The sequence below is a fragment of the Onychomys torridus genome, chromosome 2, assembly GCF_903995425.1.
Source record: "Onychomys torridus chromosome 2, mOncTor1.1, whole genome shotgun sequence".
In the NCBI taxonomy this organism is placed as follows: domain Eukaryota; kingdom Metazoa; phylum Chordata; class Mammalia; order Rodentia; family Cricetidae; genus Onychomys; species Onychomys torridus.
In genome coordinates this window covers 62,869,404-62,896,214 of record NC_050444.1, presented here as the reverse complement: position 1 = coordinate 62,896,214, position 26,811 = coordinate 62,869,404, and the positions used below count along the sequence as shown (strand labels likewise).

At 45.9% G+C, this 26,811-nt stretch overlaps 1 protein-coding gene and 1 pseudogene across 1 annotated transcript; one reads left to right on the top strand and one right to left on the bottom strand.

The window, feature by feature from the left end:
- Positions 1 to 17: 17 nt before the first annotated feature.
- Positions 18 to 26,811, top strand: Dcaf12 (DDB1 and CUL4 associated factor 12). The gene is made up of 9 exons (XM_036178454.1): positions 18 to 177; positions 1,188 to 1,442; positions 14,668 to 14,874; positions 16,401 to 16,461; positions 18,887 to 19,080; positions 19,993 to 20,058; positions 21,754 to 21,916; positions 24,151 to 24,329; positions 24,830 to 26,811. Exons 1-9 carry the CDS (start codon positions 100 to 102, stop codon positions 24,986 to 24,988), a joined length of 1,362 nt encoding a protein of 453 aa, XP_036034347.1. The 5' UTR covers positions 18 to 99; the 3' UTR covers positions 24,989 to 26,811.
- LOC118578908 lies at positions 14,088 to 14,203 on the bottom strand (annotated as a pseudogene).

Below are 26,811 nucleotides of genomic sequence, written 5' to 3'. Positions count from 1 at the left end.
AAGCGCGGCGGCCCCGGGCCCGGTATATGACCCGCCGCCCTGCCGCCCCTCGCTTCCTCCACCCCATGTGGCTGCGGGGCCACGGCGGCGCTGCCCACTATGGCCCGGAAAGCAGTTAGCAGGAAGCGGAAAGCGCCTGCCTCGCCTGGAGCCGGGAGCGACGCTCAGGGCCCGCAGGTGAGGGCTTACAGGCCTGGGATGGCCCGAACCCCAACAGAGGCGTAGGGAGTTCCAGCTGGGACGGGAATCGGGCCAGGGCGGGACAGAGCTGGGGTCCGGAGCTGGGGTCTGGGACTGTAGAGCTGTGGCCGGTCCTTCTGCACTTTACTGGAGTGCAGGCGTGTCGGAAGGGTGAAGAGCCAAAAGGAAAACTCCAAAATGACGGCCTTCCGCTGGAAGTCTGCAGCTGGGGATAGAGCTGGAGGAGAAGCCAGGACCTCCTTGGTCCTGCAGGAAACTGAATTCAGGGGAATCTGGGAAGAGACCGAAGTCAGCCTTCCGGTTGACATCGTGGAATATGGGTCGATTGTCTCTTATCAAGGAAACAATCTTCCATGCTAGGTGCTGGGTTCTTGTAGACGCCTACCAAGAAACACCAGGTGTCATCTCTATAGTGCCCCTTGGAGAGGAGAGCACCTCGGACTTGGGATTCCGACGCTGGTTTCTCTTACTTTTCACCCCGTTGGTATTTGAGGTTTCGAATTCTAAAACTGCCCGCTGCGCAAGTCGCGCGGTGTCAGATGAGCGGCCATTGACCACAGCCCTGGAAGACACGGGACCCCACTCTGGCTCTTTGAATACCCTTTATGCTCTACGGGGAGCACAGGCGGAGAGGGAGAAGGGGGCAGGGTAGAAATGCAGCCCAGGTGGGTTCGGTAATCGGGGCCTCATTACCTTCCCTGCCAAGGACACCTGAGTATATAGGGTTTCCGAGTCCTCCACTTTCCTCAGAGGTCTGGGAGACGTTTCGTCGTGTTTACCCATTTGCTAAGCAGGCTTCACTGTGAGAACCGTTTTTTCAGTGCAAGACGAGTTAAGCTGTACTTTCTGGGCTGTGAATCTTCGGTTATATTTTTGATTGTGTAAATCCTGAAGGACGAATTCTCAGTTCTTCTCTAATACAGTGGGATTTCTTGTTCTTCGAGGACAGTGGCCAAACCTCTGATTTCTGATGTTGATTTCCACAGTTTGGCTGGGATCACTCACTGCACAAACGGAAAAGGCTCCCCCCGGTGAAGAGATCCTTAGTGTACTACCTGAAGAACCGGGAGGTCCGGCTGCAGAATGAAACCAACTACTCTCGGGTGTTACATAGTTACGCAGCTCAGCAGCTTCCCAGTCTCCTGAAGGAGAGAGAATTTCACCTTGGGACCCTTAATAAAGTGTTTGCTTCTCAGTGGTTGAATCATAGGCAAGTGGTGTGTGGCACAAAATGCAACACGGTAAGTGTCAGGAGGACTTTTCTCTTGGGTCCGAGGTGCATGGTTTTACCTGCTCTAGAGCCTTTCACTGTGCATCGTCCCCATCTGTTTACATTTCTTTTATGTAAGCAGATTTGGAATCTGTTAAGAGATTTTTCATGGGCTGGAGAGATGGCTCAGTGGTTAAGAGCACTGGCTGCTTTTCCAGAGGTCCTGAGTTCAATTCCCATCGACCACATGGTGGCTCTCAACCATCTGTAGTGAGATCTGGCGCCCTCTTCTGGTGTGCGGGTGGAACACTGTATACATAAATACATCTTTTTAAGAAAAAAAAAGATTTTTCAGTAGAAGTGTTATGACAGAGAGGCGCTCAAGGAAGAACAAACCCAGGTGTGGGTCTAGGCTCCTCAGGAAAAGTGCCCCCCATCAGTGCCTTATTCATTCCTTTCACTGCTCATCCTCTTTCCTGCTCCTTTTCACACTTCTGCATCCTTTGATAGTGTCAAGTGAAGACGTGTCTTTAGGCCCCTGGCTCTGTGTAGGCTTCGGCTTCTGGTGTTTTGGCTTCATCTTTTAAGTAGGAGACCTCAAAGGAAAGACAGAATTTGATGCTCAGCGCACTGTTCAGGATACATGACAGCGACAACTTAATTGCCGTGTGCCAGCCTTTGACACACGTAGAAGTGTCTAGAACTTGAATGAAGCAAAAATAAGGCAAATATTCTTTCTCATGTGATAGAATCCAAACATAGCACTTGGACAGCTAGGTGGGAGAATTGCTTAAGTTCCAGACAGGACTGTCCACTGAGACCCTGTCTCAAAAGAAACAAAAAGGGAAGATATGAACAGTTTACTATGAGACAGGCAAGAGCTGGTGGCGGCGGCGGCGGTGGTGGTGGTGGTGGTGGTGGTGCATGTCTTTAGACACTATTGAAATGGTTGATGCTACAAGAGACAGGGCTGGTATTGGATAAATGATTCTGTCTAGCCCTCCCTCCATTTTTAGCCCACCTAGTGTGACTAGACGGGTAATGTTTAATGGTGAGTAAATTGACTCTGGACCAAAACATACCTGGGGTTACTTAAAAGAGGGGTTACTCTACATCAAGAAAATCTTGGGCCAGTGAGCTTGTTCAATGGAAAGATGCTTACCGTCCAAGCCTGGCAACCTGATTTTGAACCCCAGAACCCATATAAAGGGTGGAAGAATAGAACTGATTCCATAAAGTTGATTTTTTTCTGACCACCACATGTCTGCCATGACACACTTTCTGAGACACACACCACACTCAACAACACAAACACATGATAATATTAAATTAAAAAAAAAAATCTTGGGTGCTCAGTGGGCAAAAGCTGCCAAGCCTGCCAACCTGAGTTTGACCCTCAAAACTCATGTGATGGGGCTGGAAAGATGGCTTGGGGATTAAGAACACTGTCTGCTCTTCCAGAGGACCTGGGTTCAATTCCCAGCACTCACAAGGCAGCTCACACCTGTCTGTAACTCCAGTTTCAGGGGACCCGACACCCATGGCAAAAACACCCAGTGCACATAAACATAAAATAACCCATATGATGGGAAGGGAAACTACCTTATGTGATGGCATATGGTTGCTGTGGCATGTGTACCCACGGCCAAATATAAATACAAATTTTAAAAAAAGACAAAAACTATCAAATAGCTTAACTACTACAGGTGTCTTTATAAAGACCATAGGCAAAATTTTTTAACAATTTTGAGGAAGGAAATAATACTATGGTGGTTGGGGCCAAATTTTCACTTCTTCTTCTGTTAAAGGTTGTTTGTGTAACACATAACACTTTCAAAACTAGGTGCTGGTAGCAAGCCTGCAGGGAACTTCCTTTTTCTGATTTCAGACATGCCCCGTGGTTTAGGAAACTTACTGTTGACACTTGGAGTAGAGAACATACCTCTTGTTTCTTTAACCCATTGACCGGATTGGAGGTGAGCACATTGACTAATAATTGGATGTATTCTGGACTAGAAAGGTGGCTCAGCAGTGAAGGGCACGTGTAGGTTTGATTCCCAGCCCCACATGTGCCTCACAATCAGATCCAGGAGATCTGATGCTCTCTTCTGGCCTCTGAGAGAACCAGGCACGTGTGTGCTGTTTAGACATACATGCAGACAAAACACCCATTCATAACGTAAGTTTTCTACAAAATTTACTCTTAATACTCACTTCTGTTTTCCTAACTTAAAAATCTATTTTAGCCAGTCAGTGGTGACACAGGCCTAGCACTCGGGAGGCAGAGGCAGGCAGATCTGTGTGAGTTCAAGGCCAGCCTGATGTACAGAGTGAGTTCCAGGACAGCCAGGGTACACAGAGAAACCCTGTCTCAAAAAAAAAAAAAACCAAAAACAGCCGGGCAGTGGTGGTGCACGCCTGTAATCCCAGCACTCGGGAGGCAGAGGCAGGCGGAGCTCTGTGAGTTCGAGGCCAGCCTGGTGAGTTCCAGGAAAGGTGCAAAGCTACACAGAGAAACCCTGTCTTGGAAAAAACAAACAAAAAATGTTCATTTTTTAAAATTTCATGTGTGTTGGTGGGTGCTGTTTGCCACGGTGAGCATGTGGAGGTCACAGTTTACAGGAGTTGGTTCTCTCCTTCCGTCACATGGGCTCCAGGAATGGAACTCAGGTCCTCAGCCTGCTGAGCTCAGTACCCTCCTAACTTCATCCATCCTTTGCCTGTTCTCTTCCCTTTCGCTGTTTGCCTTGGCTATCCTGGAACTCTGTAGACCAGGCTAGCCTTGACTTCACAGAGATGTGCCTGCTTTTACCTCCCCAATCCTGGGATCACAGTTGTGTGTAATCACTCCTGACTCCTAACTTAGACTTAATACTTCTGTCTTCCTCTATCTTCATGACTTAAAGTGCTTGGAAAGCGGAGACTCTTCTTTTGTGTTTTGAGGTAGGGTCTCATGTAGGCCAGGTTGGCATCTGTTTTACCATATAGCCAAGGGTGACCTTGAAAATCCCAATCCTCTAGTTCCAGTCTGATAACTGTTGGGGTTGAACACAGGTCCTACCACACTTGGCTGTTTTCTTTTTTTTCATTTTTATATATATGGGGACTTTGCCTGTGTGTGTGTGTATGTGTGCCGTGTGTGCAGAGTACCCGAGGAAGTGGGTATTGGATCCCCTGGAACGGTAGTTAACAGATTAGCCATCATATGGGGGTGCTGGGAACCAAACCAGGGTCCTGTGGAAGAGCAGCCAGTGCTCCAGAACCAGTTGCTTTCTCTTTTGGTGGTCGTTGTTATTTGTTTTGTTTTGGGGGGTAGGGGACAGGGTTTCTCTGTAGCCCTGGGTGTCCTGAAACTTTGTAGACCAGGCTGGACTTGAACTCAGAGATTTGCCTTCCTCTGCCTCCTGAGTACTGAGATTAAAGTTGTGTGCCACCATGTCAGGCTGTTTTCTTTTCATAGTGTTATTTTTCTCTCTGCTCAGCTTCTAGAACCAAAGCAGGGAACCAAGAACAGTGTTCTCCCCACCCCACCCCCTGACTTTGTGACATTTGGCAAATGCTTCTTTAGTATTTCGTTATGTGGGGGGTAGGGCGGGTTGCAACCTGATCTTATGTAGCCAAAGCCTGCCTTGAACTCCTGAGCCTCTTGCCTCTACCTCCCAGCTGTCCTTGGTGTTGTTTCTGTAAAACAGTAACAGCATTATCTGGTCTGCCAGTCCTCTGGAAACTAGCTGCGTGAGACACTTAAGGTTGAGGTGGGTGGATCTCTTGAGTTTCATGACAGCCAGAACTACATAGTGAGGCCCTGTTTCAAAAAGAAAAGAAAACTATGATCTGTGAGGGAGAGTTTGATTCCAGTATAACAAGCTTCAGGTGTCTAAAGAGAGTTGGAAGGGGTTATAAGTCTGACCGTCTAGGGTTTTACTTTTTAGGGGTATGGGAGACATGGAAGGATATGGTTAAGATACTGACCCAGGGAGAGAAAAACCCAAGAGGAATTGCCATGAATTTTACTACAAGAGAGATGGACTAAATCCAAATGATGAGGGAAAGGCTAGAGAGAGAGAAGGAAGACATTATCTCCGGTAGAATCTGAGACAATGTGCTTTTATCAGTTAGTTGATATTTAGGAGAAGGTAAGTTTGTATTGGGAGTTACTAATTTATAAATTTATGGAATAAAAGGCACCTTCGGCTTCAGTCCCATATCCTTTTCTTAAAATTTCAAAATTTATTGTGTATATATATTTTCTGGGCAAGATGTTCCTTGTTTTCCTGTGATTCCCCCCCTCCCCCAAGGTGAATACTATTAAGCCAAATGATGAAGGACCTCTGCTCTTTAAACCACACACACAGCCTGTGTTTACCAGGCAGGAGCCTGGAGAGTACTCGGAGTACAAACAAGAGGAAGGGGTGGGGAGGGGCAGGCGATTTAAAGAGAAGGGTCTGATGTGCAGTTAGAGGCGTTTTGTTTATTTAGAAAGGTTTTTGTTAGGCTTTTTGGGTTTTGTTTGAGACAAGATCTCATACAGTCTAGGGTGGCCTCAGTCCTGGTGTTAGGGTTGCCTCCTGGCTCTAGCTCTCAAGTGCTGGGATTACTGGCATGGATCACCCCAGGTGGAGCTAGTTTTTTGAGATGGGGTTACCTTGATGCCCTGTAGACGAGGTGGGCTTCTAACTGGAAGTGGTTCTCCTGTAAGGCACCATCCCTGGCAGAGATATTTCAGTTAGGGAGGAATTCATTTCTCATCGTGATGCCCTCTAGCCCAAAACTACCAGGGAGCCAAGTAGTAGAACAAAGGGAGATAAAAATCATCCACTCTGGATAGGGAGAACCCGTACCATAGGAGGGGTGGGCCTCCCGTAAGAGGGTGTAGAGGGTGTCAGAGAGCTTGGAAAGGATTTGCCTTGGGTGTTTTGAGAGGAAGTCTTAAGGACTCTGCTCTGGATGGGCTGCTGTTGGGAAGTGAGGTGAGTTCCTTGTCTACCTTGTCTAGAAAGGAAGGTAAAGCTATAGCTGGGAATGACGAAGCCACTGCCGCCGCCGCCGCCCGTATTCACCAGGTTAAGGACATGTTTCATCTGCTTGTGGCTTTGACAATAGTCGTGTTTGATCTCTGTTCAGAGATGATTAGAGAACGACCTGTTCTGATGCTGATGAACACCAAGTCCTAGCCAGAGCATCAGACTAACTTTGGTGTTCGGGCTGCTTTTTCTTTCTCAGCGTCTCCTAAAGTCACGGCCATAGAGGTACTGCTGAGTTCACAGATGGACTTGGTGGTCATGAGGGATACAAGTTAATTGCTGCAACTGGTTGTCAAGTAGGAGGGAGAACTTTGAGGCCGCCCAGTTTGGGAGGTAGGATGGCTAGGCATCAGGGTTGAGCAAGTAGCTGCAATAGTAATGATTTCTGAGATTACCTGCTCAGAGTAACCAAAATCGTAAAAGCATAACATGGCAGTCACCATGACACATGAAGCAGACAGTACACTTAGTTTTCCATGGCCAGATATTCAGTTCTCCTGGTAAGTATTTGTGTGTGTGTGTGTGTGTGTGTCTGTGTGTGTCTATCTGTGTCTGTGTGTGTGTTGTGTTTTTGAGACTTCATTGTGTAGTCATGGGTAGCTTGAACTTGCTAAGTAGATCATGCCTCTGCCTCTTGAGTGCTGACGTTGAAGGCATGTGCACCAGTGGGATACAGTCTTTTAGAGAAGGATGTATTGGCCAGATGCAGCGGTGCCAGCCTATAATCCCAACTACCCCAAAGACTACATGAGGGAAGAAGATCAAAAGGTTTCAGCCTGCAGAGCTAGAGAGATGGCCCAGTGGTTAAGAGCATTTGCCTGCTTTTATAAAAAGTTTTATGGCTAGATCAGTTGGTAGTGTGCCTTCCTGTCATTCAGGAGGCAATGGACTTTTTATAACTATATTCCCAGCACTTCTGAAAACTATATATGGCGTTGCATATTTTTTATAATCCCAGTGTTAAGGAGGTAGAGACAGGAGCATCTGGAACTCAAGGCAGTCCTTGACTACATAGCAAATCTGAGGCCAATCTAGATGACATAAGACCCTATCATTAAATAAAAGTAAAAATGGGGGCTGGAGAGATGGCTCAGTGGTCAAGACCACTGACTGCTCTTCCAGAGGACCGGAGTTCAATTTCCAGCAACCACATGGCAGCTCACAACTGTCTGTAACTCCAAGATCTGACACCCTCACACACAGGTACATGCAGGCAAAACACCAATGCCTATAAAATAAAAATAAATTATTAAAAAAAATAATAAAAATAAGGCCAAGCAGTAGTGTCCCACACCTTTAATACTAGCACTTAAGAGACAGAGGCAGGTGGATCTCTGAGTTTGAGGTCAGCCTGGTCTACCAAGGGAGTTCTGGCAATGCTACACAGGGAAACCTGTCTTGAAAACAAACAAACAAAACCAGAAAAAAAAAAAAAAAAAAAACCCAAAAACTTTAGTGTTAGCCTGAGTACAGTATGAGTTTAGGGAAGTTAGACCTTGTCTCAAGATAAAATGTAAGGGCAGTTGAGATCACCAAGTAGGTAAAATATGATATGTACTGTTCAAGCAGAAGCAAGTGAGACATTGCCTCAACAAGGTGAAGATGAGCTAACTTCCTAATGTCTTCTGACCTGTACATGTGCAGCCGTGGCATAACCATAGGAAGAGAGCTGGAGATGGAGCTGGGTAGTAGATACAAGGCCTTAGGTTCAGTCCCCCAGCATTAAAGAGGAGGGTGGGGTGGGATTAAGCAATTGAGTGCAAGGCCACTTGTTGGGGTGGCTCTGGAGGGCAGGGTGGGTATGGTAGTTTCTCAAGGGTGCTTGCCTAGTACAGTGCAGTACTCTGGTTTAGATCCTTAATACCACTCCCACTCTCCCCCTAAAAAGGTAGCACATCTGTAATCCCAGCTATTCAGGAGGTGAGGTAGAAGGTTCTCCAAGAAAAAGCCTGGGTGATATAGACTCCATATCTGAAAACATTTAAAAAAAATTGTATTGGGCTGAGCTACCAAGCATATATCTTTTTTGGTTTTTTAAGACTGGGTTTCTCTGTGTGGTTTTGTGCCTGTCCTGGAGCTCGCTCTGTAGCCCAGGCTGGCCTCGAACTCACAGAGATCCACCTGCCTCTGCCTCTCAAGTGATGGGATTAAAGGCCTGTGCCACTACCGCCCAGCTCAGGCATATATCCTTATCCCTCAACACACACACACACACACACACACACACACACACACACACACACACACACACACAGAGGCTAATCGCAGTACTATTAGGTGAACATATTTTGTAGTTAGGAGAGAAACCTGCTCGTTATCTCCCTCCTGCCCCTCTGTAATCCCATAATAGGTGGTTTCCTTATTTTTGGGACTAATTTGTTTTTGTTTTGTTGACAGGGTCTTGGGGTCTCAATAAGTAGTCTTGGGTATGCTTGAACTTACTATACAAAACAGGCTAGCTTGGAACTCAGAGATGTGCCTGCTTCTGCCTTTCGGGATTAAAGTGTGTGCTACCACTTCCAGCCAATTTCATTTTGATTGTCTTGAAAAACAAAAACAAAACAGGGTTTCTCTGTGTAGCTCTACTGTCCTGGAACTCACAGTGATCCACCTGCCTCTGCTTCCCAAGTGCTGGCATTAGCAGTCAATTTGATTTTAGTGGGAGGATGTTAGGTATAGGATTGCCAGGTTGGTAAATTATTTCTTTGTGTATATGTGAATGTTTCTGGTTGGAAATAACTGTGGCAATATTTTATACTCCCTAAGGTTCTGTGCAAAGTTGATCCATGCATAAGGCTTTAGGAAGAACAGGAGTTAAGAATGAGTTTATGCCTCTTATGTGTGGTGATAGTAGACTTGTTTCTTCCTGCCTCGTCTTTTGGAAAGAGGCATTGTTTGAATGAGATTTGGACCTGTTTAATGTAGTGCTTTGCTCTTTTTAGGCTGTTCTCTGTATGTAAGGAAGCTAATGATATTCCCGTATTCCCCAGCCTGTGCTGGGCATATAGCTCAGTAACACTCTGCCTAGCACGATGAGGTCCTGGTTTCTTCCTCAGCTCTGCAGAAAAGCAAGGTAGGGTCTGAGCATGGGGAGCAGGTGGGAGGAGACAAGACGTTATTTAGAGCAGCTTTCCTCCTTTGGGATATTGATGATTTCTTTGTTGTCCAGGACTGTGCCACACTGAAGGAGATTTCAGACCCTGGCTCTGCTCTGTGGGGGCCAGAAATCACTTTCTCCCCATCTCCAGATACTATAATGATTAAATGCATGTAAACTCATAGATACACTACCACACATTTTAAAGCACTTGTACTTCTAGTTGATAAATAACACCTGCATAATTTGATGTGATCTGAGCCCTTTATTTCAGGAGCAATTTATTTGTGGTTTCAGTGAACAGAGAAGGAACATGTCACCCCTTTGGGTGCTCATAGCCTTTATCCAAGCTGGATCTTTGGTAGGCATTATAGTCAGTACCGGGATAACAGGTGTGTGCCACCACGCCAGCTGGACATTTTTCTGCTAAAATCCCAGTGTGGCTGATGAGAGGTTGGGGTGGGGTATAGCTGCTCGGTGGCCAAGCATGTACTTTCTATGCCTGACACCAGCACCAGAAATGACTAGAGAGTGGGAGCTTAGCCAAGTAAGAGTTGGTCCTGGTGACATCCGTGAGTATTACTTCCCTTCCTCAACCTGAAGTACAGGACTGCTTTTTCCAGTTCTAAAAGATAAGAGAAACTATATGGATTGTCATGATTCTTTATATTAAACCATACTTCTCAGGCCTTTTGCTGAAATACCCCTTAGACTGCTCAATCAATATCTGGACAGTACTGGGCCAGTGTGGAATCCTTGGAGTTCTAAGATAATCTTAAAAATATTGTAAACAAGGCATTGGGGATTTAGCTAGCAAGCGCAAGGCCCTGGGTTCGATCCTCAGCTTCCAAAAAAAAAAAAAAGTGTTGTAAACCAGGCAGTGGGGGCACATACCTTTAATCCCAGAACACAGAAGACAGAGGCAGGCAGACCTCTGTGAGTTCCATGGCAGCTTGAGCTACAGAACTAATTCCAGGACATCCAGGGATACGCAGTGAAAAACCTGTCTCGAAAAATTATTGTATATTTTGCTATATTATGTATGTATATATATTTGCCATTGTATTAATAAAAAATACCTTGTTTCTGGGAGGAAAGTACATGAGGCCCGAGGTTCAATCCTCAGCAACACACCCTCTAAATACTGTATTGGGGTATGGAAGTCTTCTGTCATCTACTGATTAAATGAGTGTTTCCAGATGAGGTACTAGTTTCTTTCTTTTTTTTTTTTTTTTTGAGCTGGGGATCGAACCCAGGGCCTTGCGCTTGCTAGGCGAGCACTCCACCACTGAGCTAAATCCCCAACTAGTTTCTTATGGAAACCAAAGCACCAAATACATATACGTGCCACCATGCCCAACTTTTGATCCTTCATTTATATTATAAAAAATTTGGACATGGCATCAATTTTGAAGAACAGGGAATTTATTCATTAATGCTAGTTTATCTGTGCAGTAAAGTACTTTGTAGCCATGAAAATCTGTGTAGAAAGCTGGGAATAGTGGCATGCACCTAAATTTGTCACATTTGGGAGGTAGAATCAGGAGTTCAAGGTTGTCTGCTGCTGAATGGCAAGTTTGAGGCCAAGAGGCTCCGTGAGACCCTGCTTCAAAACAGGGACAACAGTAATTACGTAACGTGACCAGCACCTGTTGGTACAGGCTTGTAATCCCAGCACTCAGGAGCTAGAGGCAGGCAGCTCTCTATGAGTGTGAGGCCAGCCTAGTTTATATACTGAGTTCTAGATAGCCACGGCTACATAGTGAGACGTTTTTTCCCCTTCTGTTTTTTTTTCCTCCTTTTCTTTTTTTTAAGATTGATTTATTTATTATGTATACAGTGTTATTGCCTGCATGTATGCCTGCAATCCAGAAGAGGGCGCCAGATCGCATTACAGATGGTTGTGAGCCACCATGTGGTTGCTGGGAATTGAACTCAGGACCCCTGGAAGAGCAGCCAGTCCTCTTAACCTCTGAGCCATCTCTCCAGCCCCTTTTTTTCCCAGTTTTTCAAGACAAGGTTTCTCTGTGTAGCGCTGGCCCTGGGAATGAACTCGGCACTGGGCAGGGGATAAAAGAGATCCACTTGCCTCTGCCTCCCAAGTGCTGGGATTAAAGGATTAAAGGCATGTACTACCACCGCCTGGCTGAGACTCAGTGTTTAAAAAAAAACAAACAAACAAAACAAAATGAAAGCTAGCCTGGCTATAGAATAAATTCAAGGCTGGGCGGTGGTGGCACACGCCTGTAATCCCAGCACTTGGGAGGCAGAGGCAGGTGGATCTCCTGAGTTCGAGGCCAGCCTCCAAAGCTACAGAGAAACCCTGTCTCGAAAAACCAAAAAAAAAAAAAAAAAAAAGTTCAAGGCCAGCTCTGGACAACGTAATTGTCTGAGGATACTCCACCCTCCCCCCAAAATGTATAGAAATACCATGAAGCCCTGGTTAGATTCTGAACGGACATATACAAAAGAAGTATTATGAGCAGCATGATGCTTCAGCAGTAAAGGCACTTGACATCAAGTTTGACCTGAGTTTAATCCCTGGGACTCACTGGTAGAAGGAAAGTGCTAACTCCTGCAGGTTGTCATGTGACCTCCATAGGTGAGCCATGTTACCTGTGTGTGTGTGTGCACGCACATACGCACACAGGCAAACGTGAGCACAAATAAATATGCAATGTATGACCAGGAGAGATTGGCTAGGTCAGTTTAATTGAGGTGGAAAGACCCATGTTAACCGTGAGCAGTACCACTCCATGGGCTAGGACAGAAGAAAATGGTGAGTGCCTTCATCATGTCTGCCTTCTGACCATGCAATGTGACCAGCTGCCGCAAGCTCCTGCTGCCATGATGCTGCTATCAGGATAAGACAGGACCTTGGAACAGAGAGCCCCTTCCCTCAGCTGCTCTTGTCCAGTGGTTTCTTGCAATGAGACAGATGACTCACTCATACAGCCGTTGGCCTTCTTGGCACACTGACTGTGTTGTTTCTTTGTCTTGGCTCTCTCCTTTGTTCTAGCTGTAATCATTTCTCTCTTTCTTTAATGTCAGTATCAAGACCTCTATTTATTTACATTGGTGGGTGTGGAGATCAGAGGAAAACATTTGGGAGAATTGATTCTCTCCTTCCACCACATGGCAGTCAGGAATCCAACTCAGGGTGTCTGGCCTGGCAGTAGGTGTCTTCATCGCTAAGCCATCCCTGGCCCAGTGCGGTTGGTCTTAATGTCTGGGAAGCCAGCATCCATTTGCTCTCCTCTTTATGTGATAAATGGATACTGTGTTTCTAGCAACGCTAAGGTTTCCTTCCCTTTGGAAACCATTGTCCTGCGGGTGAATTGACGTGTCTTCACCCCGGCCCACATTCCTTGCTTATTAATCTTACATCTTTCTCAGTTACAGCCTTTGCTTGCTCTTCCCGCTGACTGAGAAGGGGAGAGTCAGGGAGCCGGAGCCCGAGGCTTTCCTGGCTGCACTACCGGTGTCTGGCACTGGTCCCAGTAGGTTAGTGTGGAACAGCCCCACTCTGAGTGTGGAACAGGGATCTGCATTGAAGCCTCTGCAGTTGTGAGTGTAGAAAGCAGTTCTGTGCCAGTACTTACCATCCCTGTGCTTCCCTGGGAAGAGGCAGGACAGTCAGTCCTGCACAGGGTCCTTGGCCATTCCGCTGTAAGTTCAAGAGTGAAAATAGAGGCGAGATTTTGATTTTTTGAACCCTCTGCATTCCTAGTCACCCCAGCTTTTCGCCGGTTTTTAAGCCTTAAAAGGCTGTGTAACTAATTAAGAAAATAATGTATGTATACTTGTATTTTAAGGTTTCTTTTACTTAACTGTGTGTGTGTGTAAATATGTGCATGTTGATGAGATGCCTGTATAGGCCAGAGGAATTAGAGCTGTGATTACAGGTATTTGTGAGTCACCTTGCATGGGTGGTGGGGACCAAACTTGGGTCCTCTGCAGGACCTGTGAGCCTCTGGGCCCTCTCGCTAGCCCCTTGTTCTCTGCTTTTGAGATAGGCTGTCTTGTAGCCCAGGCTGACCTCAGAATTGTGTTCCTCCTGCTTCTGCTTTGCCAAGTGCTGAGATTCTAGGTGTGTGCCACTCTACAGTTGGTGCCAGATGTTTGTAGTGCCAGTAAGAAAGATGGAAGGGCCAGCAAGAAGCCTGTGTGGGTACAGGTAATTGCTTCTCAGGGTGAAGACAGATGTGTTCAACCCTTGGACCTCCCCTGCTCCCGCCCCGCCCCCCCCCCCCACCCACCCACCCCCGTTGTTTTTTTTTGTTTGTTTGGTTGGTTTTTGCTTTGGTTGTTTTTGTTTTGTTTTTTCAAGGCAGGGCTTCTCTGTTCTGCCTTGGCTGCCCTGGAACTCACTCAGTAGATTAGGCTGGCCTACAAGGATCCACGTGCCTCTGCCTTCTGTGTACTGGGATTAAAGGCGTGCACCACTACTGCCAGGCTAGACACCCCCAGAGCGGAAGGAGAGAATTAACCCCATGTCAAGCTTGGGCAAAATTTATTTAATACTTTCTTTTTTCTTTTTCTTTTCTTTTTTTTAAGTCTACAGCAGCTGGTATTCTTAGGCGGTCTCCCATCCAAGTACTAACCAGGCCCGACCCTGCTTAGCTGAGGTCAGAGGAGATGAGGTGCATTCAGGGTAGTTTGACCGTAGACAGAATCTGTTTCTGATCTGTTGATGTAAAATGTTAAACTTTAATCTTCAGTCATTTTAAATTATTTCATGTTTCATTTGACTAATGGCCTTAGCTGTGCCATTAATAATTCCAAGAGTCCTGCTGTGTTTGGCAAATGGATCTCTGTGAGTCTCAAGGCCAGTCAGGGATCCACAGTGAGACCTTGTCTCCAAAATTAGTAAATGCTGAGTATGGTGATATATGTACTTGGGAGGCAGAAGAAGATGGATCTCTGTTAGTTGGAGGCCAGCCTGTTCTACATAGTGAGTTCCAGGCCTGCTGAGGCTACTACACAGTGAGACCTTGTCTCCAAACAGAAAAGAGCAATGAAACTCTCCAGAGTTTGCTATCGAGTAGACTCTAAGTGGACAAGTGGGTGTTTGTATTCAGTGTTGACCACGTTAAATAGCAACTGTGTTCTGTGTGCCTTTTTTTCTCTTGCAGCTTTTTGTAGTGGATGTCCAGACAGGCCAGATCACCAAGATTCCCATTCTGAAAGACCGGGAACCTGGAGGTGTGTCTCAGCAGGGCTGTGGTATCCATGCAATAGAGCTGAATCCTTCTAGAACACTCCTAGCCACTGGAGGAGACAACCCGAACAGTCTTGCCATCTATCGGCTGCCTACATTAGATCCTGTGTGTGTGGGTGATGTAAGTTTTTCCATTGGTCATCATTAGAACTAACCTTGTTTTCAAACATGGATCCTCTCCTAACCTAGAAAGGGGTGGTTTTCTCTAGATTTTTCCTGACTTGGGGGTGAGGGATGGAACAGAGAGCAGAATGGAGATTGGGATCCCATAGGTAAGAACCAGGACATAGGTTTGATAGAAGGGGCAAATGGTACACCTCTGTGGCTAAGAGTGGGCTGTTTGTCAGTTCACAGGGTCACCTATCTCCCATTGACCTGTCAGAAAATAAGTGTACCAATTCATATATAATCAGGCATTGTTTTTTGCTCCAGGAGCATAGCAAAGAATAAAATTAATAAAGTCCTTGCCTTTAGTATAATGCTGATTGTATGTGACCTGTGAACCAATATGTGTACCATACAAGTCAGTGACATGTAGTGTGACATACACCACAGAGGGGTAGCAGCAGGCTAAAGGGATGGAGTGTAGCAGGAAGATGCTGTTTCAGAGGGAGGCAGAGACAGCTTCAGTGAGAAGACATGTGAACAAGGAGAGAGACTTAAAGGAAACATGGGCAGCGCCATGGGAGTCTTCCAGGCAGAAGAGAAGACTCTGAGGTAGAAGCTGGAAGCTGTGTCCTCTGGACATTTTGTTTTTGTTTGTTTGATTTTGGGGTTTTGGTATTTTGAGTCAGGTTCTCTAAGTAGCCCTGGCTGTCCTCCTTGTGTAGACCAGGCTGGCCTCGAACTCACTGAGATCCTCCTGCCTCTGCTTCCCAGTGCTGGAATTAAAAGGTGTGCACCCCTTTCTGAATTCTAGTTTGCAGGAGTGCCAGTTTTATTCTGCCTTTGAGTCTTCCCAGATATTATGAGCTCTTACTCTACAGGTTAAGAGCACCAGAGACTGTGTTTTTGGTGCTTGTTGTTTCACATTTATTTGTATGTGTGTGTGGGTACACATGCTGGTGCACACGTGGATGTATGTGTGGGTACACATGCTGATACACACGTGGATCTGTATGGGAACACATGTAGATGTGTGTTTGAGAACACACGGTGTGTGTGGGTATATAGGTATGTGGGAACACACATGGATGTATGTTTGGGTACACATGCTGGTGCACACATGGATCTGTGTGTGTGGGAACACATGTGGATGTGTGTGGGTACACATGTGGTGCACACGTGGAGGCCAGTGGACACTGAGAAGTGCTTTAGTATTCCCTTCCTTCACTGTGGGTTTTGGGGATCAAACTCGGGTCCTCAGACTTGGCAGCACTTTACTTTGCAGAGCTGTATTGCTGGCCCTGTTTTCTTCTGTGGCAGGGTCTCCATATGTGCTCATGCTGTCCTGGAACTTGGGGTCCTCTGCCTCAACTTCCTGAATTACAGGCATGTGCAACCATGCCCTTTTGTACTTAAATTTTTTTACAAGGTATTTCCAGTCTAACCTGTCTGCTTTTTAGGAGAATTCATTATGATCCTTATTTTACTAATCTTTTTTTTGTTTGTTTTTTCCTCTCTGTACATGTCACTTACCCCTCTAAGGATGGACACAAGGATTGGATCTTTTCCATTGCATGGATCAATGATACTATGGCAGTGTCTGGTAAAGTTTCCCTCCTTTAGGAAGATTTGATATGGCAAAGAGGAAGTTTAAAAAGTACAGTACTGTGATAGAAAATGACCTACTAACACTAACAGGGGCCGGGGTGCCTTATCTTGTTTTCTTATTTTTATTTATGCATTTGTTTAGGTGGTGCTAGGGCGAAGTCAGGGCCTTGGGTATGCTGTTTGGGTCCCCTTATCACTCAGCTATATTTCTCAGATGCCCCACCTCACCCCCCCCCCACCACTGCTTTTTGTTGAGGGCACCGGGTCTCCCACTGTAACCAGGGCTGGTGTAGAACTCATATGTGGTCTAGACTGGTCTTGAACTTGCAACATCCCCTCTGCCTCAGCCTCTTCTCTGCTGATACTGTAGGTATGACCCACTATACTCAGCTTAGGGAACTTTGTGTCTTCCTCAATCATCCCACCTTAATTTTTTTAGATTAGTTAATTGTGTGGGTGGGTATGCTCACGCCTTGCCACTCATGGAGACCCAAGGTGACTCTCAGGTCTTAGTGTTCTCCTCCTCCCCAGCACTTGGGAGGTGAAAGCAGGAAGATCAGGAGCTCATGAGCAGCTTGGGCTCTGTTAAATCCTGCCTCAAAAATTAAAAAATAGGAACAGAGAGCTGGAGAGATGGCTCAGCAGTTAAGAGCACAGGCTGCTCTTCCAGAGGTCCTGAGTTCAGTTCTCAGTATCCACATGGTAGTTCACAACCATCTGTAATGAGATCCAATGCCCTCTTCTGGTGTGTAGGCACCTATGTGGATAGAGTGATCATACATTTTTTTAAATACATAAAATAAATCTTAAAAAATAGGAAGATATGGGGCTGGAGAGATGGCTGGAGAGATGGTTAAGAGCACTGTTTGTTCTTCCAGAGGACCTGAGTTCAATTCCCAGCAACCACATGGTGGCTCACAACCATCTGTAATGAGATCTGGTGCTCTCTTCTGGCCTGCAGGCATTCATGCATGCAGAGCACATAATAAATAAATAGATCTTTCTTGTTGTGAATTGTTTCTAAAGGGAACATAAACGTTCAGTGTTACTGTGGATGACATTTTATCTTGTTGGACAGTAAGAACAGGTTCATAGAAAACTCTTCTTTGAATGTCTGAGGCTCTGGGAATGAGCTCAGCACTGGGCGGGGGTAAAGAAAAAAATCTTCTTTTCATTATTGTTTACGAAGGAAAATAATTAATGGATTTTGTTTGGCTTATGATATTTAAAATTGAATTTAGGGACCAAGCATGGTGGCGTACACCTTTAATCCCAGCACTCCGGGGCAGAGGCAGGCAGATCTCTGTGAGTTTGAAGCTAGCCTATTCTACTTAGAGAGGCCCAGGAGAGCTAGGGGGTGAGAGTGAGACCCTGCCTTAAAATAGATAGATAGGAATAAATAAACATACTAGATGAACAGACCTCAAGTCCTTGTGCTCAGGCGACTGTTCTACTTCTCAGTTACATTCCCAGCATAAAAACAACCATCTCAGGGCTGGAGAGATGGCTCAGAGGTTAAGAGCACTGGCTGCTCTTCCAGAGGACCCAGGTTCAATTCCCAGCCTGACATGGCACTGAAACCTGTCTATAACTCCAGTTCTAGGGCTTCTGATACCCTCACACAGACATAAATGTAGGCAAAACACCAATGATCATAACATTAAAAAAACCAACAACAAAAACCCAGCCATCTTTTTTCCTGTTCTTTGTTTTTTTATTTTTTAATACCTGAGATGGTCTCCATAGCCCATGCTTAGCTCAAACTCACTATGTTGCTAAGGATGACATTGAACACCTGATCCAACTGCCTCCACTCGCATAGGTATATACCATCATACTAGGTTTTCTGTGATGCTGGAGATTGAACCTAGGATTTCCATGCATATTAGACAAGTGCTCTATGAAGTTATATCTCCAGCACTGAAAATTCATTCTTAGCCAGGTGTGGTGGCGCACACCTTTAATTCCAGTACTCAGGGAGGCAGAGGCAGGAGGATCTCTTTAAATTGGTTGGTGGACTTCCATAAAGTTGAATATAAAGAGATGTTTCTAGAGAAAGAAGTCTAGATGAAGAAGTCTGAACTGAATATGATGGCCCATGCTTGTACCCCCGGCCCTCGACACCGAGGTAAGAGTAATGGGACAAGTCTGAGGCCAGCCAGGTTATGGAGTGAGATCTGTCTTGACGCATACCAGCCAGGTGATGATGGTGGCACACACAGGCAGGCAGATCTCTGAGTCCGAGGCCAGCCTGGTCTACAGAGTGAGTTCCAGGACAGCCAGAGCTGCACAGAGAAACCAACAACAACAAAACAAAACAAAGCATACTGCAGTATTTGGGGTGGACCATGTAGTCTTCTGGGGGTTTTTCTCATGGAGGGTTAAATATATTTGACATCTGGGGATCTCCTACACTGCAGGTTCACGGGATGGTTCTATGGGACTCTGGGAGGTGACAGATGATGTATTGACCAAAAGCGATGCAAGACACAATGTGTCACCAGTCCCAGTGTATGCTCACATCACTCACAAGGCCTTAAAGGATATCCCCAAGGAGGATACAAACCCAGACAACTGCAAGGTGCGAGCGTTGGCCTTCAACAACAAGAACAAGGTATGAACTCACCAAGGGACCTCAGAAGCCTGTCCCTTCTGACTTTATCTTGGGGGATCCTTTCTCTTCCAAGGCAGTGCTTGCTGACTTGGCTCTAAACTCACAGGGCACCCTCTTTAGAGGCTAGGACTGCTGGTTAGAAGTTACAACAGACTGTGAAGCTTAGCCTTTGTCTCTGCTGTGTTTGGCCGGGGTGACCATGTTTGTGGTCTGGTTCATAGTTTTCCTGAGACCACCCTACTCTGACACTGCCTCCTTTGCACATGCCTTCTCAGGTACTCTAGTTTGGATTTGGTTTCCAGACCTCTAAAAGCCATCACTTGTTTTTAAGCTCCTCACTTTTCCCTGCTTCTTTTATCTTACACCTGCCACTGAGTTTCACCTAAGTCACTGTGCCAGATCTCCTGACAGTGGCGTTGTGAGCAGAATCTAAGACTAGACCCAGTGCCTAGAAAGGAGACAGGCTTCTGCAAAATCTGAAAAAGGCCCCAACTGGACTCATTTTTTGTTTTAAATTTATTTATGTGTATGAGTATTTTGCCTGCATATGTGCATGGGTGTGTGCGCACAAGGCCCTGACTTAAGCTCCCACGTTGGGACTGAGAAAAATAGCCTTGCACTTGTGAGCTCTGCTCTGATAGTCTTGAGGACATCAGGGGACTCTGACATAGGAAGGACATTTTCACCCATAGATGTGTGTTCATGTGACTGTTAGAGACTACACTTGCTTTGCGGAGTTGAATGTACTACCTGCTGCAGTCCATGGGATGAGGTGAAAGCAACCTTTATGTAGTCTCCGAGGGACAGGCGTGGAGGACAGGAGAGCCCCACCCCTCAGGCTCCTCCCTTGCATATGTGGTACTTTAGTTTGCTGCAGAGCATATTATAACTTACTTTTCATTACTCCTGTAGGAGTTGGGAGCAGTATCACTGGATGGCTACTTTCATCTCTGGAAGGCTGAAAATACATTGTCTAAGGTGTGAACATGACTTGGTAATTTTATATGATAATTTACCATAGGTGTAGAATACTGTCATTCTTCTAGAGTCTTAGTGGATTTGTCCAAAACACCTTTTCTCCCAAGGTCTGAGAATAAAATTGCATAGTACAGGAAGGTATGAGTCTAGCATGCTTCTCTTGAGGAAAAGTCTGTATCTTTTAAATTTATTTTTGAGGCATGATCTCTGTGTGTAGCTCAGTCTGGTCTTAGACTTGTGATCTTCCCACATCTAAAATAATACCTCTCAAAGACTGGAAATACTGACAGCCAGACCGTGCTTAAGCAGGAAAAGGCCTTTGTTTTGTTACGTTTTGAGGCAGGGTTTCTCTGTGTAACCCAGGCTGTCCTGGAACTTGCTCTGTAGACCATGCTGGCCTCCAACTCAAAGAGATCTGCCTGCCTCTGCTTCCCGAGTGCTGCAATTAAAGGCATGTGACACCACTACCCAGCATCTAAATGTTTTTTGTTTTTTAATTTTGTTTTTCTTTCTTAAAAGATAAGCTAACTAGGTAGGCCTGGCTTGTAGTCTCAAACTCAGGATCTTCCCTCAGCTTTCCAGTGCCAGAATTACAGGAAAGTCTTTTAAAGAGACCTGAGGTTGCAACAACACAGTTAAGGAGAAAACAGATTTATTAATAATACCTGCTAGCAACTTTTTGTACAGTATTTATGTGGGTGTAGCTGAGTGGTCGCTACACGAGTGTGTTTGTGGGTTCACTCGGGTACGTGGAATGAAGACACAGAGGCATGTTAAGAATGAATCTAGCCTTTCATGGCTGCAGGGGGTCCAGCCTCGAAGGACTGAAGCACTCTTCCCTTCACCTAGGGCATATTTATTTACTCTTTTACAGTTTAGATAGTTAATTTCTGTACCTTCAAAGCAAACCAAAAGGAGCTCCCAGAGGCCAAATGCCAGGTGCAAATTACTTGATTTATCAGGTTTTCCGGGTTTCCTGGATCAAGTTTTTGTATAGGCCTTTGATCCTTGGGGGACTCTCTGATCCTTGACTGTCAAACAAGATTCACATAGGGCATCAAAAGGTGTGGTTAAACAAAGGAAGGATTAGGGCTAGGTGCTGCTCTCTGGAGCCAGGCCAGGAGCTCAGCAGGAATGCACTACATGTGGGTCATTAGTCCATGTCTTCCCTGTGCTGCTTATATTTGTAAGGAGCTTCTTCTAAAGAGAACACAAAGCTCTGGGAATTGACACAGCAGCTTTGCATTCCACTGGCCCTGCCTACTGTCTTACATAAGCAGGCAGCGCCTGTGGATTTGCTTGTCCTCGGGGTCAAATATGAAGGCTGACTCAGGCTCCCTGGGACGGAGTCAGTCCTGGGGTACGCTTCCTCCAGTGTACAGTTCCCATTGCGTGGGAAGTTGACTGAGGGTAGTCAGAAACGAGTCCCTTTATCTGAAGAGCCTCGAGGGAGTGGTGCCTCATCTTGCAGAAAGAGCAGGGTGAGAGTCAGGCTTAGTGGCCGGGGCTCGTTCTTGGAAATAAACTATACTTCTTGGCTTTTTAATTCTAGCTTTCCTTTTTCCCAACCCAGAAGTTACCTCATTTACTTGGTTTTGTCCCTGGCTTAGGTAGGTAATTTGTGAATAAAGGAAGCCCACTGAGGTAACACAAGAATGCCCATTTTATGCTAGTTAGGGATGTCTCTCTTTCCAGCTCCTTTCCACCAAATTGCCATACTGTCGAGAGAATGTATGTCTGGCCTATGGCAGTGAATGGTCCGTGTATGCAGTGGGTTCTCAAGCACATGTCTCCTTCCTGGATCCACGGCAGCCATCATACAACGTCAAGTCTGTCTGCTCCAGGGAGCGAGGCAGTGGTGAGTCCCTGTGTGTCCCTTGCGGCTTACCTACCACTGCATTGCAAATGGGTTTTCCCTTTCGTTTCTCTTTGACTTCCAAACAAGAACAGTGATCTATCTGTGCATAGCATGTAGAAGTATTTGTTGACAGAAGAGAGGCACTTACTTACCTGCATGTGGCAACAGAATGTCCAGGCTGAAGAAGCCTTTGGTACGAACCGCTGTGAGGAGATAAGCGGTTGGCACTAGTCCCTTGGGAAGTTTTTGCTGGGGCCCTGCCTGAGCTAAAAGTCTTACATACTGAGCTGGGGAGGAGTTAAGGAGGATGAGGTCACTTTTGGATGTGATGATAAGTATGTACTGTGAGGTACAGATACACCTCAAGAAGCTGAAGACAGTACATGTTTTAGTTCTGGTCAGTGGGTCCTAGGTCTCAGCATCTAACACTGGGTTGTGGCTGGGAACCAAACCCAGGGCTCTGTGCTTGTCTGAACTGCTCTGCCTCTGGGCTGTACCCATAGCCCCCAGCAGCTATTCATACAGCATATTCTAAGAGCCATCACTGTTTTCTTTACTGGAAGAGACTCTGCTGGTACTACACTAAGAGTTCAGAATACTTTTTTCTGAGAACTCATTTCCTCCCACCAAGAATCCTGTGGAGAGCAGATTAGAAAAGTTAATAGTTAAGACTACTTACTGCTCTTCCACAGAACCTGCGTTCGGGTTCCAGCACTCACATTGAATGCCTCACAGCTTCCTATAACACCAGCTCCATGGGATCTGTCATCCTGTTCTGGCTTCCATGGCCAGCAGCACTCCAGTGTACATACCTGTGTGCGCGCACACACACACACAGAGTAAGTACATAGTACACGATGGTTTTTAAAAACACAGAAGCCGAAGCAGTGGTGCATACTTTTTTCTTAATGTGCATTGGTGTTTTGCCTGCATGTATATCTGTGTAAGGGTGTGTCAGATAAGGGTGTCAGAGCCTCTGGAACTGGAGTTACAGTTTTGAGTAACCATATGGGTACTGGGAATTGAATCTGGGTCCTCTGAAAGAGTAGCCAGTGCTCTTGACTGCTGAGCCATCTCTCCAGCCCCTGGTGCACACCTTTAATCCCAGCATTTAGGAGGCAGGAATAGGCAAAACTCCTTGAGCGCTAGGCCAGCCTGGTCTACAGAGTGGGTTCCTGGACAGCTGGGTCTACACAAAGAAACCCTGTCTCAAAAAACCAAAAACAAACAAAAGGAACAGTGGGAGTTACAAGTTTAGCCTCTTTTTCAAACCGTGTTGTTTCTGTGTAGATACTACAAAAGCAGTTTTATTTTTGTTTTTTATTGTTGGGGAAGGTGGGTGCCATGATGCTGATTGGAAGTCAGAACAGTTTGAGGGAGCTGTCTCCTTCCTTGCAAGTCACAGGAATCAAACTTAGGTGGTCAGCCTGACACCCCCTCGGCAATGCTAGGCTCTATTTGCAAGTAGTTAAGATGTATAAATTTAGACTAGAGAACAGTGGATATAATGAAAGCTGGAGAAGGAACAGGGTGTAGCTGGAATAGTGTACAATGGAAAGTTTTAAGAGGGTTTTTAAACTATTATTATTGTTATCATCATCATTATTATAACTTTTGTTTTTGAGACAAGGTCTCACCTAGGTGTCTTTGTCTACCTGGAGTTTGCTGTGTCAACCAGGCTGGCCTTGAATTCACAGATCTGACCCCCCCCCCCCCACCCCCCACCCCACTACTGCAATTAAAGGCATACACCATCATACCCAGCTTTGAAAGAATTTTGGTTATATTCATGGAGGCAGCTTGCATGAGGAAATACTAGTTCACAAAGGGTCCTAGTTCCACAGATGCCAAGAGATACCTTTTGCCCCTGTACTTAAATAGTCCACAGGTGCAGCAGATGTATTTTCTCTTTGATCCAAAGTAGTTGGTAATTTGCCGTAAATAACATAATACCAAATACTTCCTGTAGAGCCATGCTGATAATAGGAAGATAATAGTGAACTGAAGTGTAAGTATCATGATGGAGCAGAGCTAATAGTTATGAGAGATGACTCCAGTGCTACTCAAGGGTATGGCATACAGAGAATGTCAGACACACGATCTTTGGCAGAAAACAACATGGATATTCCCAGCAATGTGGCTTATTGGCAGAGAGTCCTGTTTAGACACTGGTATAGTACCATCTGGTATTTGGGTCGTACTGTCCCTGATTGCTCTGTGCTTTTCTCTCTCAGGGATCCGATCAGTAAGCTTCTATGAACACATTATCACTGTGGGCACAGGGCAGGGCTCCCTGCTCTTCTATGATATCCGAGCGCAGAGATTTCTGGAAGAGAGGCTCTCAGCTTGTTATGGGTCCAAGCCCAGGTTGGCAGGGGAGAATCTAAAACTAACTACTGGCAAAGGCTGGCTGGTGAGTAAGCTCAACCCTGAGAGGATGGTTGCTTGCCGTGGAGGGGAGTGTCTTCCCTCTGCTTCCCTCCTGGCTGGTGTTGATACACTGCCTCCTCACTTTTCGCTGTTGACATTCCTTAGAGCAGAGAAAAGCCCTTTCCCCTGACTTTGTGTTTGTGGCCGCTCATATTGGCCCTGGGGAAATGGAGGCCCAGTGGGGTTGGTGGCGGCAAATGCTTATCATCTGAGTACTCTGTAAACTGAAGGAAGGTTGTAGAACAAAATGAAAGACAGATTTTTCCCAAATAACAGCAGCAGAAGGGTAAGAACTTCCTGTTGCTGCTGCCAGCGAGTTGTCATTAACAAGTTTGCGGAAAGCTGTATCCTGTTTAGTTGGGATCCATGAAAACCGGTTGTGTGACATCAGGTGGTGGGTATAGAGCCCTGTCCTCAGGCAGAGACCGGAAGTCGTTCCTGTCCTTGTCTAGCAGTGCTAACAGTCTCCTTCCCTTCCCACAGAATCATGATGAAACCTGGAGGAATTACTTTTCGGACATTGACTTCTTCCCCAACGCTGTTTACACCCACTGCTACGACTCGTCTGGGACGAAGCTCTTTGTGGCAGGAGGGCCCCTCCCTTCTGGGCTCCATGGAAACTATGCTGGACTGTGGAGTTAATGACAACTAACTTTCTCCCAAAATGCAGATTTACACTAACTTCCACCCTCGGTTTCCTTGTTTGGTCTTTTGATTCCCCCACTGTGGAAGCTTTCCTGTGTAGCGCAGACAGCAGTCTGCCAATTGAGGCAGTCACTAGGAGGAAGCTATGCGGAAACCCAAAAGGTGGGGCTTTTCTTTGGTTGCTTGGTGGTTTGTTGTTTGGGGTTTTTGTGAGTTGGTTTGGTAGATACATTTGTTGTTTCGCCTTTCAGTAATCAGAAGTTATCCCCACCTTCCTTCCGCTCTCCCCACCAAACACTGTTACAGATCCCTTTTCATTTTTTCCTGATGTGACACACGCTCTCCTCCCTTTGGCTTCTTTACACTGAAGTGACAAGGTCACTCTCACCTTACTTCACTTGAGAGGTAGGCCCTTTATAATTATGTGGTAGCTGTCAGACTTTCTGTGAAAGTTTGGGAGCCTTGTGTGTGTGCACATGTGTGTGTGTGTGTGTGAACTTGTGTGCCTGATGGTACTGTGTCACTGATACTACTCGGAGTGAGGATTATCTGTATTAAAGTATTTATAAGAGAAACAACTTTACTCAGAGTCCAATTTAGGACTAGCCTGTATCTTTTTTAAAGTCTGGCATTGTAGGAAGTGAAAACTTAGAGAAACAAATCCCACCAGGAAACCGTGAGTTAGAGAAGCAGGCTTGGCGGGGTGGGAGGCTCCTGCCAGGACTCCACAGTGACCCACCCCTGCCTGTCCTTCCCACGAGTGTATCCCCAAGAAAGAATGCCTGTCCGTGTGTTACTTCCCCTTCCTAACCTCCTATCCGCTTAGCCCAGGTCACTTGGCTAAAACATCGGGTGCATCTCTGGGACTGCAGAAGGCTTCCTGGTAGAGTATCCTCAACCCAGTCTCCTCCTGCCTCTGCTTGGGGTCTGATCTGGCCAAGAGCAGGAAATCTCAAGCTCGGCATGGTGGCCATTCATCGTCCTATGACTTACAGGGGAACTGTTCCAGTCCTGGGGTTTTGCTGGGATTTTCTAACTGGGTTCTGTTCAGGAAGGTGTGATTTGTGGTGAGTGCTTTGTTTGTGGGATGTCTGTTTTCTCAGTGCAGTGGAGCTTAGCATTGGAGGCCACGCTCCTGCTCTGGCTCATCCCAACAGGGTGTCTGTGATAGCCTCACTGCATGTGACAGCATCGATGGGCTTCGTACTTGACGTGTTCCTCTTGAACTATTTGTATTTCGTCTGAGGCTTTTTAACTTGCAGGCAACTGAGTGTAAGCCAGTTGCTCTCTCCACGCATCATGTCGAAAGGAACTTTTATCCACCCTGGTCCTGCTCTGAGGTGTGCACTGCTGGTCTGGCAGCACCCAGGCCTGAGAAATGGAGTCATCGTCCTGCGTCCAGTTTCTCAGTTCCTCCCAGTTCTTCCCAGTTTCTCTTTGTGTCAAGAGAGTGTCCTGATAATGGCAGGGACTGCTGGGAAGGGAAGCAGCAGCCCACTTGACAGTACACAGCATATGCCACAGGTTTTAGAATAATCATCCTATAATCTACAGAAATTGGTGCTATGAACAGGAAATTAAGCAAAATGCTGGATGCGATGAATCTTTTGTCTTAATTTTTTTCTATTATTAAACTACAGGCTGTAGATTTCTAGTTCTCACAGAATTTGTCATTTGAAACTGACTTGTATATTTAAAAAAACAAAAATCTTGAGTAGGATGCTTTGTGCCGTGACCAGACTGTCTCCTGTGATGCATTTGTTTGAGATACTCTGTTTTTAAAATGTAGCATTTGAATTTTTGCCAAGAAAAAATAAATA